Consider the following 16,129-nt stretch of genomic DNA (forward strand, 5'->3'; position numbering starts at 1 on the left):
TGGGATTTTTTTTTTTTTTAATCCTCCAAATGAGAATTCAGCAGCGGGAAAGCTGAAAGAAAACAAGCCAGCACCACCGCTGCCGCCACCACTGCCGCCACCGCCGCCGCCACCACCACCACCACCACCATCACCACCACCACCACCACCATCACCACCACCACCACCACCACCACCACCACCACCACCACCACCACCACCACCACCACCACCACCACCACCACCACCACCACCACCACCACCACCACCACCACCACCACCACCACCACCACCACCACCACCACCACCACCACCACCACCACCACCACCACCACCACCACGCGTGGTTTTGATCGACACTGGCGGCTTCCGCAGTCACCGAATCTGGTCTTTGGTTGGCTTTGCAGGTGGAGAGATGAGCGAGCGCTGAGCAAAGGCGGCACAATTCAACGACAAGATGCCCAAGTTGAGACGTTGACGCAGGTCAGTGTGTGCGGTGAGATTGCTATGCTTTGAAAACGCTCCCAAATCAGGTGTGAAAAGTCACCTTTTCCAATTCTGCATTTTAATTGCTGTTTACTTTTTAAAGGCAATCCACGTAGAACACTAATCCATGCAAATATATTCACTCGGGGACCCATTTAGCGTTAGGGTTGCCTTTCCGCGCCGTACGCACAATTTTGCCCACATCGGTCCCGTGCATTTGGCGCGCTAATTACAAATAAAGTCTAAAAGGTGATATAGTGCAGAGTGTTTCCGCATTGAGAGAAGGCGACGTGACCAAATTGTGCGTTTGTGCGTGCATGCGCTAGGTGTCAAACGGCGGCCGTGACCCCGCGCCGTTCGAACTTGCCTGTTTGCCTCCCTGTGGCATTTGTACTGTCCTCCGACTCCTCGTAGCAGATAATAAAACAGAAGCCGCCTCGCCATTAGCGCCGCTGTTTCCGGAGCGGCGGTGTCGCCCGCGAGACGCACAAACGCCGTCGAGTCAATTAAAATTAACACGTGGACCTGCATAATTTAAGCCAAGCGTTCCGTGGGGGAGGGGGATTATTATTATTATTTTTTTTAATCCTCTTCCCACTCATAGAATGTTCATATTGTTCGTAGCGGGTGTGTGCACGTTGCGTCGACAATGCCGAGAAGCGTTAGCGTCAAAGCCGTGCTAATGCTAGCAGGCAGCCCAAGAGTGGTGTAATGAGCCATTTGTCCTTAAAACCAAATCCCTCGTTTATTCCCATAAAAATTTCGATTGACTTTTTTTCCTTTCTTCACAAATACAGCAGTGCCTTGCCTTGCGTGTATTTTACGATAGAAAGCGTCGCTAGCTAACGATCAATATATCAGCTAACGAATGGCCACTATTTGCGGAAATGCATTTCTGCTTTAGACATTTCAAATGTAATGTGGAAACCTTAACCCAGCTCACTTTTTGGTGGTTGGCCTTCAAGTAGCGGCAAACGCCGGAGGAAATGTCGTGGGCAGAAAATGCCCGTGAGCTGTGACGTAACTCCATTTGCCACAGTGCGGCTAATTAGTTTGCTAGTAACAAAGGAGCTGTCCCGCAAAAGCCGCCAGCCAGCCAGCCAGCCAGCCAGCCGGCCTGCCAGCCTGCCAGCCGTCCGTCCGTCCGTCCGTCCGCGCGGACTTTTATTTATGATGCGTCTGATTCAATTTGAATGGCAAGCAGCCGTTTGGTTGCCGAGTGTTTTGACAAAGATGCCATTAAAGTTGCATTGGACACATGTTGCCTGAAAGCTGTTTTAATGGCAGCAGCCTGCCATTGCGCCACTCTGCGTGTTTACCTTTGTTACCTGTAAACAAATCAATAATGCTTCTCTCCCGCTCTCTTACGTTACGCTAACTAGCCAGCTGACATACGTTCATTTGCACTCTGACATCACGTCAAGGCAAAGTAACAAGTAGCCACTAAACTGTTCTACTTGTAATGTCGCAGTAAATAAAATGGACAGATTCTGGGGTTCATAAAAAGTTGGGTTGGTTGAAGCAAACGACTGCCCGAAAAAGCAGAGTCGAGCAACGTGGCGGCAGTAATGAGACGGTCATTGCTTAAAAGCACTTTGACATCATGTGAACATTCAGCAGGTCCCTTAATGCTTCCAGCGCCTTCTTTAAAAATGTTCCCTGACATTGCTGTTCTTGTCTCCCTCCGTCTGCCTCTGTCTCAATGTTTCTCCATTTGTTTGAAATATTCATCTTGTGAAATATTCATTCATGTTGGTTAAAGTTGATTGAGATGAGAGTTTATGGTCCTTGCTTTTTTTTTTTTTTTTTTTTTTCCTGTCTTGGAGAAACCACCGAATACATTTGAGCCCGTAAACCTAATTACCGCTGATCCGCGTATTATTCGTCAAAGCTCTGTCTCAAAGTTTCCGACCTATGCAAATGTGACGTTTTGGTTTTTTCCTCACCGTCGAGGCCTCGGAAATGCTAATGACCGCCTCTAGCTTTTTGCCCTCTTGGCCGGCGGGAGATGTTGATCCAAGGCGATGATGCTAGCAGCATGGCGATGATGCTAGCAGCATGGCGCTGTCGTGTGTGTGTGTGTGTGTGTAACGCCAGCGTGACCCACCTTTAGCTTTTCAGCTTTAGCGCAGCGGTGTGCGGACAGCTGCGTGGCGGATCACCGCGAGGGCCCTTTTATTTAGGTCACATTCTCCGCTCCAGCAGCCAGCAGAAGGGAGGGAGGGAGCCCTTGTCCACCGCAATGAATACCTTCGGCCGGACATGCTCGGTAGCTAGCGCCGCGCTAGAAGTCTGTGTGTGTGTGTGTGTGTGTGTGTTTGAGAGCAAGGGATGGAACACGACGGGTAGAACATCCCAGCGATAAGGGAGTGCTGCGCACACTTGTGCAGGCAGCTCAGTTTGATTTTGTGAATTGTACAGATTGTAGGCCTATGACCTGTAAATGCCAGCAGGAGCAAAGCACTCCTTTTGTCTAAATGAAGTTCCACTCAGCACCACGACAATGCTACAAAATGGCACCAAACGGTTCCGTTTATTCCTTTGGCTAGTTGACTGGTTTTGCTAATCAACACTTGACTTGTTGGATTGGATTTGGCGCCATCTCGGGGTGAGAGCCAAAATAGCTCAAGTGAGTGTCCCCAACCAGCTAGCCAGCCGCTCGCTATTTGTGAAAACAGGGTCTTTTATTGCCCTTCTCTGTCTCATTTTGCCCTCTTTATGCTTCCTCGCCGTAACACGGTGGCCTTTTGCTTGCGCATTATAAATGGGAGTAATGAATCGGGGCGGGGGAGGGGGGGTCATATCATTGTCTCGTTAGCCCGGCACAGCATCCAGTCAGCTACGGATGTCGTGGCGAGGCCGGCCGGGGTTCGTTTATCGCCGGGTGTGCCTGGCCAGGTCGGGGACCCTGTCAGATGCTCTTTGCTGGCCGAAGTGATTATCTTCTCTGCTTGCGTGCGCTCGGAGAAGGTGGATTGGAGGAGCGGAAAAATAAATGCCTTTTCATGTGTGTGTGTGTGTGTGTGTGTGTGTGTGAGGTGTGAGAGAGAGAGAGAGAGAGAGAGAGAGAGAGAGAGAGAGAGAGAGAGAGAGAGAGAGAGAGAGAGAGAGAGACGCTATTCCGAAAATAAGCGGCGGATTTTTGCTCGGATGAACCCGAGGTGAGGCAATTTTTTTTTCTCATTACATTGTTAATTGTTGGAAAATAAGGAAGCCTCCTCGACCCCGGCGAAACGCGCTGGAGCGGAAACGGGGGGGGGGCAGATCAATCTGCTGCTATATTGAAGTGTGGAAGGACAAAAATAAAAGGTTGACAGGGTATCCCATTTTGATATTTCTAACTCTGCTTTCTGTGTCCTCCTCGATTGTTACCCCAACCCAGCTACCATGACCATGAAAGGCTTGTCCAGCATCCACGCTCACCATCACGGCGGCGGCGGCGGCGGCGGCGCTTCCTACGACTCGGTGACGCTCGCTCACTTGGATCGGCAGCCCCACTTCCTGAACCCGGCCGGCGAGCCTCGCCCGTGCTACACCCAGCGCAGCTCCTTCCAGTCGGAATGCGGCGGCGGCGGATACCCGCCGGAGCTGGCCAGCTGCACCTTCCCTCGTAGACATTACAGCTCCCATCATGAGCTGAAGGAGCAGTGCGGCGGGGCTCTGACGGCGGCGAGCGAGGAGGGCAAAAATAACAACGAGCGGCTCTCCCGTAACCCGCCGGAGCAGTCGGATCAGCGAGCTTCCGTGCGACGGGAAGGCTACCACACGCTGCAGTACAAGCGCACGGCCGTGGTAGAACACCAACGCAGCGACAGCCCCGGTCGAATCCGCCACCTGGTTCACACGGTCCAGAAGCTTTTCACCAAGTCCCATTCCCTGGAGGGGCCTTCGGGATCCGCCCCGAGCGGGAGGCTGAACGGCGGCAAATCCAGCCCCGACGAGCCGTCGTCTTCGTCGGGAACCCTGAAACACAACAAGCGCGGCAAAAACAAAGACCGCTCCAAGTCGGAGCCAAAGATGCGGAGCGCCATTTCCGGCTACTGGAGCTCAGATGACACCCTGGACCGGGAGATGTGCCTCTATCAACCGTCGGGCGTCATGACGGTGGGGCGCCGCTGCCCGGAAAAGTCGCAGTCGCAGTACTTTATGGAGTCGTACAAGACCATCAGCGCCCACTCGCTCAAGACGTCCCGCAGCAACAACGACGTCAAGTGCTCGTCCTGCTCCCGCCCGCCGCTCCCGCTAACGGAGAAGAGCTCGTGGTCTTCCACTCTGACGGTGAGCCGGGCACGGGAGGTCTACCAGAAGGCCTCCGTCAACCTAGATCAAGAGCTAGCCAAAGGCGAGCGGGGACGCGCCTCCTGCCACTTCCTGCAGGTAGGACCGAGCGAGCGAGCGAGCTAGCGACACCCCTCTTGCATGTCTCCATTCGTCTTTTGACCTCATGGTCATCAGGAGGTTTCTCATCAAACTCTTTTTTTTGTCCTCTCGTGCAAGCGCACGTATCTTTTTGCACGGAGCTATTCATGCGCGGGCGGCCGTTTGCGTGTGCTCGTCGGGCCTTGGGCAAAACCAAAAAGGCGCGGTGAAGATGAAAACCTTTCCGGCGGCTCTCTGAGAAAGAGCAAAGCGCGGCCGCTGAGGAGGAAGTCTGAAAAGATTGAGGGAAACCGCGTTTGAAGAGCCCGGTTCAGGGAACAAAAGTCACTCCGGCAACCAGAGAAATTGAGCCGAGATGTTGCGGGCTGCGCTCGGACGGCGGCCGAAGCAAAGTCACGTGTCGATCCGATTACCGAGCGTCGACCTTATTTAGCCGACGGTGGAGTCTTAGCCGAGCGCCGATCTTCGTATGAAGTGGCTCAGCGTCTCATTGACTTGGTGAGACCCGCTCACATTGCCAATGCGGTTATTTTGATTCATTTATTTCCCCCCCCCCCCCCCCCCCATCCTTTGTCCTTGGTTATCTGGCTTACCTTTGTCAGACTGCGCGGAAAGTCAGTGGAGCGGAAGACTGCGCCCGAGGACCATCAATAATTGAAGCGCATTGGGAGGACAGAGCAAAAACTATTAGCAAAATACTTTTGGGTGGTCCTCAGGGTTAGTTGGGGCCTTACAGGTTAGCATTGATGGCAAATGGGATTTTAATGCCATCCTTTGGCTGCGCGCGCACAGGTGCCTCAGGATGACTGGGGCGCTTTCTGCCCGCTGGGCAAGGACCAGCAGATCCCCTGCCGGAGGATGCGAAGCGGCAGCTACGTCAAAGCCATGGCCGAGGAGGAGGAGGACGACGACGGCGGCGACGACTGCGGCCCCGAACCTTCGCCCAAGGCGCAGGCGCGGCGGGCCAGCTACCTGAAGGCCACGCAGCCGTCGCTCACCGAGATGACCACGCTCAAGTAAGCGCCTACTTTGCCTTCCCTTTGGGGCTTTGAACGGACCACAAATTGCCAGCGCGCAGCCGGCTTGATTTGCCATTGCATCGCCGCTTGTCCCGCAGAGCAGCCAGCCCAGCCCAGCCCAGCCCAGCCCCGCCCCGCCCCCCTCCCCTCTAACTGCGAGCGGCTGAGGCCAAGGTGATTGTCCAGCGCTGGCGCTATGCAGGTGGTCGGCCCGTACATAATCAGTGGCGCTGGATCGATTCTTCTTTGACCTGATTTTCCGTCAATCAAATCAGGAGAGAGAATGAAAGCGGGCAAGAAAATGGCCGATTGTCCAACAGAAGGAAAAGCCCCGTCCGTATTCAAAGTAGTACATCCTTCTCATAACACGTTTTTGATCCTTTTGGCTATGGAGAACAACATTTAGGTTGAAGGACCCCAATGTTTCAAAAAGGATTCGTCGAGCTGTTGTGGACTGATGCCTTCTTTTCTGCTCTCTTCCTGCTTCAGGATTTCCACGGAGCACTCGCCCAAGCTGCAGATCAGGAGTCACAGCTATCTGCGGGCAGTGAGCCAGGTTTCTATCAATAGGAGCCTGGACAGCTTGGACCCGGCGGGGCTGCTGGCCTCGCCCAAGTTCCGCTCCCGAAACGAAAGCTACATGAGAGCCATGAGCACCATCAGCCAGGTTAGACGTGCGCGTACGAACGCACGCACGCACACACACTCACGCACACTAACACATGTCCTCCTCCCACGCCATTTGGTTCTCAAATTGGGGTCACTGAACCCCTGGGGGGGGTCCCCAAAATCCTTTGCAATGACTTGTCTTTTCCTTTGAAAACTCCTCAGTGACAAATGGCGCCAATAAAAGGCCACGTCAATTCCTCCATTTGCTATCTTGGCACCACTTTTTGGAATTCGTTTGGTCTTTACGCATGCTACTCATGTTTAATAGATGTTGGATCCTTGGGAAAATCCTCTCTGGACCTACAAGCGAGCTGCTGTCTTTTGCTATATCCAGTAAGGTGGCGCAGGAGGGCGGGAATGCTATCTTCCCCATCGCAAGCTTTCCCGAGGCTTGAATTCACAATCAGGTCATCTTTCCACAAAGTTTGAATAGAAACTAAGCCCCCCCCCCCCCCCCATCTCCCACTTGGACCCTTTGTGCGTGTGTGCGTGTGCACGTATGCGCTGCTCTGCTGGAACTTGGAATGGCCAATTAGACAAGATGCACAGAAGGCCCCTCCCTCTTTTACCTCAGCATCCCTCTCTTTAGAATTTTCCATGGCCAACATACTGAGATGGAAGCAGTCTTGTGGATATGAATAATTCAAACTGCAATCGAATCCAAATTGTGATGAGCATAGGCCTTGATTACACGATGGAGGGCCGATAAAAGATACTGTCGAAAAGTGTACGAAAAGTTATTCTTTGATAACCAAGCGTTCTTTTTGATTTGTGACAAAAAGTACATGCGGTGTTCTGGGCCGCGCCTCCCTCCGAAAGCAAAGCGTCAACACGTATCCGGTCCCCGTGGCAGAGTGACACGGTGAGAGTCTCGGTTGCTAAATGCACGCCAGCTTTCGCGACAATTACGTTGCCGCCTACGGAGCTTCGGGTGACAAAGCCAAGTGCGCCATCCGTCGTGAAGATGCTCGAGTACGGCCAGGGGCTTGGGTTTGTCAACGTGGTCAATAGAACCTTTTCATAATAACCCGAGACTTCCACGGCAATATCCACTTTATTATTGTTTGCGCATGCTGAAGTCACTGACAAGAAATATCGTTGCCTTATTGCTTCTTCTGTCCTCGTGGTTTCCAGGTGAGCGAAGTGGAGGTGAACGGGCAGATCGAAGCGGTGTGCGAGGCGGTGTTCAGCGAGATGGAGTCGCAGGCGGTGGACGCGCTGGATCTGCCCGTGCCCGCCGGCTGCTTCCGCGTGCGCAGCCACAGCTACGTGCGCGCCATCGAGAAGGGCTGCTCGCAGGACGAAGAGGAGGAAGAGGCCCCGGGGCGTGGAGGAGGCGGAGCCAACCGCAAGGCGGGATCGCCCCCGCGCACCGCCGCCACCACCACCACTGTCAGAACCATCCAGAGCAGCACAGGTTGGTCTTCAACTCTCTCCAGGGACGGACGGACGGACGGACGGACGGACGGACGGCCGGGTTAAACATTCACGCGTGGTCAGCTCGAGAAAGATTCTAGGAAGATGATGTAAGAACGGAGACGCCGCCGAGAGCTGTCTCGATACTGTTGTCCATTTGAAGTTGAAAGAGCAGCCATCAAAGTCCGCTTCTTTCTTTCTTTCTTTCTTTCTTTCTTTCTTTCTTTCTTTCTTTCTTTCTTTCTTTCTTTCACTGTGCCCATTGAAAAGGGTCATCGATATTAACTGGAGCTGCCTCCACGTGGCAAAAAACTAGAACGACAAAACATCAAAATATAAGTGGAGTCTGAGGAACGTTTTCCTTTTTGCACAGAAAGCCCCAATTGTCTCTTCAGGAACAATATATGGATGGGAAAATGATTTAGGAGCACGCATGTGTGGCTGCGCGCCGGCGTACTTGATGTGCTTTCCATTCATTGTGCAGTGACTCAAACGTAAAAAATGCAAACGGCTTGCATCGGTCGTCCACCCCAAAAATATAAACGATAACAAAAGAAATGTCCGAAATAAAGAATGAAGTAAATCAAATCATTAGGTATAGAAATACGCCATACATTATAAAATCGTATAATCATTCAGTTGGTAAAATGCATTTGAATATCTATTTTATGTTTCGAAAAGCATACTGAATATAATGCAGTCGGAAATATTTCCTTCTACACACACTCACAAGCTCTTTATAACAACAACAACGAAAATAATTCTCATGCAACTTTTTGTTTAGTTTAGGAAATTCACCTCACCTCATTGCGTCTTCTTGCTTTCGTTGAGTTTTAAACCCTAACTTGGACAACAGCGCCCCTCACAGGGCTTATGTGTAACAGCACAGTAAGTTCAAGTTTTTGCTCATGTCATGTTGTACTTTGGTCGTGAGGCGTTTGGCACTTTTTAGGTTCAGGGATTCCGACATTATACACTGTTTGAAGATCAATACTGCGCTTCAATATAGGAATGAAAAATAATCACAAAATCAAATAGAGATAAAACACAAATAAAACTTGGTTACGTTTTAAGAATTCAATGCAAAGGAATTCTATTAAAACGTTCAATACAATTAAGTTTGCATTTGGCCTGCGATTCTTTTTCAAACCACTGGAGGGAGCATGGGTACCACGATGAAAATAACCCTCACTTCCCCAATTTCCCCCCATTTATTTATTTATTAGCTCGCTTTTAGAAATGATGTCGTTTCTGTTTTCTCAATGCTTTGTCGTCGTCCAAAAAACCGAGAAAGAAAAATGCATCTTTTAGTGTTTATGTGCCTTTGGCATTAGGGTTATGAAGAAGGTGTCCTTTGTCAAACATCAACCCTGAATGTAAATAATTAGAGAAATGCAGATTTAGGCTGGCGTGCATCCTTGTTGTCGAATCTGTGATCCGGGTCCGTGCCTTAAGGGTGGGTGGGTGGGGGGGTGAAGGGGGTTGGGTTGGATACCGCGTCCCGAGTTCTGACACATGAGCCCGCTTCCCCGTCCGTCCGTCCGTCCCACTCTGGACTCAGGACTCGGTTGGTCGCTGCAGACGGTGGCACCGAGAGCGAAGCCACCATGGCCCTTTTCAGCTGTTTCTACGGCATGTGCGATGACTGGGTTCGCTATTGTGAGTAGAAAAATGAAGTAAATAGGACGAGCGAGTCGCTGTGTTTTGCTTGTTTATGTGGCTAGCTACCGGCGTGGAGTACACGAAAACAGGAAGCGGGGTGACGTGGCCTACAAAGTAAAAGGCAGCCACGTGGGCTTGGCCGCTTGCGAGTTTATTTAACAATTGAAGTTAGCTTTTTGACTAAACAGCCTTGCAAACATGGTACACTTTGCTACTGGGTGTCGTGCTTTACAGAGCGCTACCGTAGGAGTTCAACGCTTAATGCTTTTATTCCGAAAACCAACGCACGGATGTGTTGTTTTGCTTTGCGTAAAACCTCACATATGCCGTGCCCCTCCCTGTTTTATTGTGCTCGTTCATCCTCAAACTGGGCAAAATGGCATCTTAAACTATTTAAAATACGAGAAAGCATCGTTAAATCTTACATATCAAATAGTCATAGTATTACACAGCCTATTTTTCCGATCACTGTATCTGATTAGAACAGAGCAAAAAAGTCAAACAATCTTACCTATTAATAGCTGATTTATTTGCTCAACCTACTTGTGCTTCGTACGTGGTTGCTGGGAATTGTTGAGCGGCCTCTCCAGCCTCCCTCCGCCTGCTGCTATTTTGGTGTGCGCCTGAGACAGGTGCCAGGAAGTGTGCTAGCGCGTCACACATCCTGGCTCAGCATCACAAAATTGCCACTGATCTGACTCACTCAAGTGATTCCAAAACATCATAGTCCTCCGGTTGTTTTATGTTCCAATTACTTGGCCCTTAATTTGAAAAGAAAACTGTAGTGGTCCTGTCCAATGTCCAACATGAGACGCTAATGCCACCTAGTGGCAGAAAAATTGACTTAAAAACAAATCCAACTTAACATTGAACATTTTAGCATAGTCAGTGAAACATGGCACAAGTCGTGAAACATGGCACAAGTCGCGCATCTCGAGTCAAGACTTTGCTGTGCTGGCTGCTAAGCGCCAACACGTCACGCTGTGGTGGTGGACAGACACAAGTAGAGCAAATACTTGCAGTCATTCACATCAAACGGCGTCCTGTAGCGCAGTGCAGGAATACGTACGTCTTTGTATCTCCCTCCCTCCCTCCCTCCCTCCCTCACCCACCCCCTCCCTCCCTCCCTCCCTCACCCACCCCCTCCCTTGCAGTCAGTTCCACTCACTTCCTCGTCTGACTTTAATTACAGGCCCGGCCGGATCTCAGCGGCGTCCGTCCGTACATGTGAGCGAGCGGCACCTGTGTGTCAGCCCATCAAAGCCCCCTGGGTGGAATTATTATTCAAAGCGAGAATTAAACAGTTCGCTTCCACTCACACCTGCTCAATGTTGTCATTCCGTTGGCTTTGATGGTGTGAGGGGAGAAAAGGGGCCAGGTGAAGACATGTGGAGAGAGAGAGAGAGAGAGAGAGAGAGAGAGAGAGAAGCACATCGGATCGGCATGCAGCAATGCTAATATGGAGGAGCAGCAGCAAAAAATGTGTGCGCAACCCCTTTTACAAAATGTTAATACTGCACGTTGAAAGAAAAAAGTAGTCCGAATATTTCCCGTACATAAACACAAGTGGTGAAGCAACACGTGGAGACAGACAATATTCCTTCCAATCCTCATTCTTCAGCATTTGGAAAAAAAAGAAAACCCCACAGGGGTGTTCAAACTTGATGCACAATCCAAAAGTTCGTCACGGCTTTCAGTAGGTTTTGCGTCATCGACAAAAACCTCATCAAAATACCGCCATTGGTGTTTGCGTTTGTCGCTGCGGGCATCAAGCCCAAACGGGAAGCTTGTCGAGATAAGCCCTCGTCCTGCGCTGGTGCGCGCGCATGTGTATCTGTGTAATGACGTCGCCCTGCCTGCCACGGCAGTCTGAGAATGCGAGCCAGTGGGAACTTGCAGTGGCCTGCATTCCCACTCGGCACGTCTTTTGCTGCCAGATTCATGACCGCGTCGGGCATATTGTTTATTTATTGTCTTTTTTAGCCAGGCTTCAAATTCAATGTAGTGTTGTGACCTGGCCTGACTTGCAATGATCGTTTCCTCCAGTAGAGGTCAGTATAGCCTCAGCCGTGGCCAACTTGGTATAAAAGCCATGGGACACAGAAACTCGCGCACAAACTATACTTTTCAATTAAAGGACACGAAAATGCAGGACTAAATGATTTCACATGCCGCCGCCACCGCAGCAGCGTGCAACCTAGCGTGCAATTTTAAAGTCAAGTAAAAGCTGAGTAATTCTTCCAACAGTTTCTTTTAATACAATGAAATAAACAGCCCCGAAACATTAATAAGAGGCATCGAGCTCTTTGGCGCCCCTTCTACTTGCCAACTTAAACATTAAACTTAAGGAACTAATCAACATTGTACAGTATTTAAAACAAGTGAACCATTTTGCCCGCTAGCTTCATGCTAACATCATCATGGAAAAGCCCATTAACATGCTAAAAGCAAGCATCAATAGTTACTACAATTTAGCGTTAAGATCAGGGGATGTTGAGAATAATTGTCAACTTTGCCCACGTGAAGCCCTTTGAGGCTTGTCTGTGATGAAGGAATAGAGAAAAAATCTAGACTGTTGGCTTTTCAAGTTTTACGTGGCCTGAATTGGGCCTCGTGCGCCACTTCAATGCCAGCCATTAAGAGAGGGAGGGAGGGAGGGAGGCTGATGTTTGGACGTCTTTTGACACAGGAAGCGCAACGTCACTCATCCTTGTTGCTCCCTCCCTCGCTCTGTCTCGCTGTCAGATTGGAGGGGGGAGGGAGCTGACACAAAAGAACCGTCGCTCTCTGCCCGCATTGCTTTGCAGGGTGCTTTCCTGCCAAAGAAAAAACAAATGTTGGATTGGATCTGTCCCTCCCCCTTGTCTTTCGCTCATGTTTTGGCAAAGGAAAAACAAAGGATTTCCTCTGGACAGCAGCAAAGTTGTCAGGAGCGCTAATAGTATTGACTCGGAGTTAAAAATGTACACGGATTAAGGGAAGTCAAAGTAAACAGCGGCGAGCCCAGTCGGCAAGAAACTGCACGAAGAAACTGCACGTTTCTTATTTTCAAGCACTTGGAACCTGTACACAATACTCGACTTTTTCAGACTTTGTTCTGGTGACAAAGTTGCCTCTCCGCTGGTCTGGAGAGATCTCAAGTCGCAGTGTGGGAGGGCTGGCAAATTAAAGACCTCTCTGTCAAGGTCCCACACTTTGCTTACAGTAGTGTGTGTGTGTGTGTGTGTGTGCGTGCGTGTGCGTGTGTGTGTGTGTGCGTGCGTGTGTGTGTGTGTGTGTGTGTGTGTGTGCGTGCGTGCGTGCGTGTGTGTGGGTGTTAGGGTGAGCCCGGCCCTCTTTTTTTTTTTTTTTTTCCCCCTCTCTCTCTTTTTGAACCCATCATTAAAAATAAGCCACAGTTCACCCCCGTTGCACATTCAGAGACAGCCCCAGCAAGCAAGAATGCGTCTCTCTTTTTTTTTTTTTTCCTTCCTCCTCCCACTTTGCTGCTTCACTAACCAAGCGAGGGGGAAAAGAAGCGAGGGTGTGTGTGTGTGTGGGAGGGAGGGAGTTTTGAAGACCCCCGCCTCCCTGTGCAAGGAGAAAGAGATGAATGGGCAAAGGAATGCGGGAGACAAACGAGCGCTCTCGGCAGGAGAGTGGGAATGTCGGCAGGCGAGGCCATTGTTCCCATCTGGTCCCTCCCCACCCACCGCCCTGTGCAAAAAAGTGGGTGCCAAAAGTCACACCTGAGAGAGGCCGACATACTCTATCCTGTGAGCAGGATGTAAAGTGGCTAGACGCAGGCCCTTCCTCCCCTGCCGACTTTTTCAACTTTTCCGGCCCCCCACCCCCACCGTGGGTGGGTTATTTCCCCCAATCTTGTCCATACACAGAGAGCCAGCCAGCCAGCCAGCCAGCCAGCAAGCCAGCCAGTTAGCCAGCCAGTTATCCAGCCAGCCAGCCAGCCAGGGCTGGCTGCCTTCTGACGTCACAGGCCCAGATGGTTTTTTTCAAGTGCCTCTGGCTGTGGATTAAGAAACCGCTATTGCAGTGTCTCCTTTCTACAACCCCCACCCAGCACCATGTGCAAGTGGTCAAGACAAAGACTACCCGAGAAAAAGATGAAGGGGGGAGGCTGGAACAAGTTGAGGCTGATGTTGCGCTGCATTCCTCAATGAATGTTGTTCATAAAGTCCAAAAAGTCTTCCTTTTGAGGATTTCTTGGGGGGGTAGGAATCCAGTTGAATCACGAGAGCGCTTTTTAGTTGGAAGGGGGGGTGGAGACTTATGAACCTTTGACCACATGCTCTTAAATGGAAATAGCAGGCCGTCCATCCGTCCCTCATGTGACAATTTGCACCTAAAGGTCCAGCGACTCCGCCATTAGGTGACCAATGATCTTTACAACTTCTTTGGAAAAATGGATGAAACTTTTAAGTTAGATAAAGTGGTCGCAAAAGTGTGCACACCCTCCAAATCTTTTTCGAAAAGAACTTTTTTGAGGTTGATGAATCGAAATGTAGTTAGTCAATCGCTCACGCAACGACGACAACCGAGTCAGCGCTGAGTCGCGCATTCAATTTGGCTGACTTTACCCCGCGTCACGGCTGCGGCATTGTCGCCGATGTCGTGTAGCGGCAAAGCATGCGTGGGACGCGTGGGCTGCGTGGGCTTAGCTCACGCTCGGGTTTCTGCACCACAAAACAGCTGGAATGCGCAAGGACATTGAGGAGGCTGCAAAAGTCCCCTCCTGCTCCTTTCACCTCCTGCTTATCTGAGTGTGGAATGAGCAACGCTGCCCCTCCCTCCCTCTCTCTTCCTGCGGGCAGCGGCCCGGCCAACAAAAGCCTCACGTGTCCCTCCGATTGCCTGTCATGGTCGGGAGAAAAAGAAATCACAGAGCCTCGCAGGAAGAAAGGCCTAACACTTATGTACTGTAAATCCACAAGTCGCAACAGCAGTTTTAGGAGCAGCGTGTGTGTTTTTACAAGTGTTTTCCGGCCCAGCCAGCTTAATATAGTGGCATCGAGCGGGCTATTGTGTCTGACGGCATCTGGAGTGTACCAACCCCCTCGGTTGACCTACCACGAGTACCACGTGGCTGAGATTCCCAGGCCGACGTCAGGTGACTCACGGTCGACGTCAGAGAGGACTGAAGAGCTGACAGCAAATTGTTAAGCATACAAGCCAGCGCAGAACAGAATAGCTGAACCGCTATTTTTCTGAGGGAGGGAGGGAGGGAGGGAGGGAGGGAGGGAGGGAGGGAGGGATGGATGGATGGATGGATGGATGGATGGATGGATGGATGGATGGATGGATGGATGGACGGACGGACGGACTGATGCACGGATGCACGGGTGGCATTTCAATGGGGAAAGATGATTTGAGATACGTACAAATCACCTTTTGCGTTGTTGACACTTTGGACTTGGGGAGAAATAGCGATTAAATACATAGATAGACAAAAAGCCAGACTTTTGATGTCGCCACACCGTCTTTTGTTGTGGGTGACACGGACCCCGGCCGTGTAATGTCACACGCCGCCCAGCTCGGGAAAGCCACCCACGCCTTTGAGCAACCTGTCGGTGGACTTTTTCAGGCTTTTTATATGCCCCGAGAAAGAGCAGCGACGTGCGCGTTTCCCTGGCGATGGCTATTGTGCGTGTGTTTTTGAACGCCCTATTATTCCCTCGGTGACGGTTGGCGGGCCGGGCCGCCTGCCGTTGAGGTGTCGCCGGCTGCAGCTGCGTCAAGGTAAACAAACGGCCAACACAAGCTCGGCCCCGCCCCTTCCCGCCCGCCCTTCTGCTGTGACGCCAAGCCCCCTGGCAAAGTTCACGTTGCCGCCCGTCGCCACGGCGACGCTATCACAAAAGCCGTCCAGCTGGCCCGGCCGTGTTTACGTGCGGCAGAAAGGGACGGACAAATGGATGCGTTTGTGCGACACGGGCAAATGGCGGATCCTCAGCCCAAACATGGTGCAGCTGGGCTCTCAACGTCCCCCCACAACACACTTTGTATTTGGAAGGGCTGGAGTTTCCCTCGGTCCCCGCACGAGGGAGCTGCGCCATCTGCTAGCATTTTTTTTCAAGTGGCCCATCACAAAGCCGCACCAGCATGAACACCGACACACTCGGTTGAGCCTCAAAGAAGAGGAAGTGTAAAAAATGCACCGTCTCATTCTTTGATAGGCCGGCACAAGAGGCCAGGGGGAGTTGACACCGATGCGTGGGCGGGCGTTTGAAGCCAGCAAGCAGACTGGTCATTCACTGGTCAAAATGCCTGCAGCCCAAATTGGGAGTCTATAAGTTCCCTTTTGCGGGAGAAGGCCATTTTGATGAAGCTAACATAACACTATCATTTCCGTGGCCTGTGATGAATGAGAGCCGAGTGAAATTCTCTCTCAAATGCCAATCCACGTGCTTTTGCTGATGAACGTAGTATCTGGTTTCCCCGTGCAGGTTGGCGAGCGTATCGGCGGCAGGAAGTCTGTGGTCCCCATTGATGTGGGTTAGGGCCTTCATATGGTGCTGGCT

The 16,129-nt window shown here is 51.1% G+C and overlaps 1 protein-coding gene and 1 long non-coding RNA gene across 4 annotated transcripts in view; one reads left to right on the forward strand and one right to left on the reverse strand.

Annotated features, from left to right (window-relative positions):
- dlgap1b (discs, large (Drosophila) homolog-associated protein 1b) overlaps nucleotides 1-16,129 on the forward strand; it is a 61,787-nt gene that overhangs the window by 38,520 nt on the left and 7,138 nt on the right. For both annotated transcript variants that reach the window (XR_007487467.2, XM_049749012.2), the window contains 5 exons: nucleotides 387-462; nucleotides 3,848-4,842; nucleotides 5,638-5,861; nucleotides 6,354-6,531; nucleotides 7,668-7,950. Coding sequence is in view for 1 of the 2 variants with exons in the window: in XM_049749012.2 (XP_049604969.1) it covers nucleotides 3,853-4,842; nucleotides 5,638-5,861; nucleotides 6,354-6,531; nucleotides 7,668-7,950 (1,675 nt within the window). In the remaining variant the exon portion in view is untranslated. The remainder of the gene's footprint in view (nucleotides 1-386; nucleotides 463-3,847; nucleotides 4,843-5,637; nucleotides 5,862-6,353; nucleotides 6,532-7,667; nucleotides 7,951-16,129) is intronic.
- Nucleotides 8,127-10,686, reverse strand: LOC125985840 (uncharacterized). 2 transcript variants are annotated; one of them, XR_007487468.2, is made up of 3 exons: nucleotides 10,123-10,622; nucleotides 8,753-9,603; nucleotides 8,127-8,261 (listed from the first exon to the last, which is right to left on the reverse strand). It is a non-coding gene; the product is annotated as an uncharacterized lncRNA (long non-coding RNA). The 2 variants fall into 2 exon arrangements; XR_011085675.1 differs by lacking the exon at nucleotides 8,127-8,261 and having other exon boundaries at nucleotides 9,255-9,603; nucleotides 10,123-10,686.

Source organism: Syngnathus scovelli, chromosome 18, assembly GCF_024217435.2.
Source record: "Syngnathus scovelli strain Florida chromosome 18, RoL_Ssco_1.2, whole genome shotgun sequence".
NCBI lineage: Eukaryota > Metazoa > Chordata > Actinopteri > Syngnathiformes > Syngnathidae > Syngnathus > Syngnathus scovelli.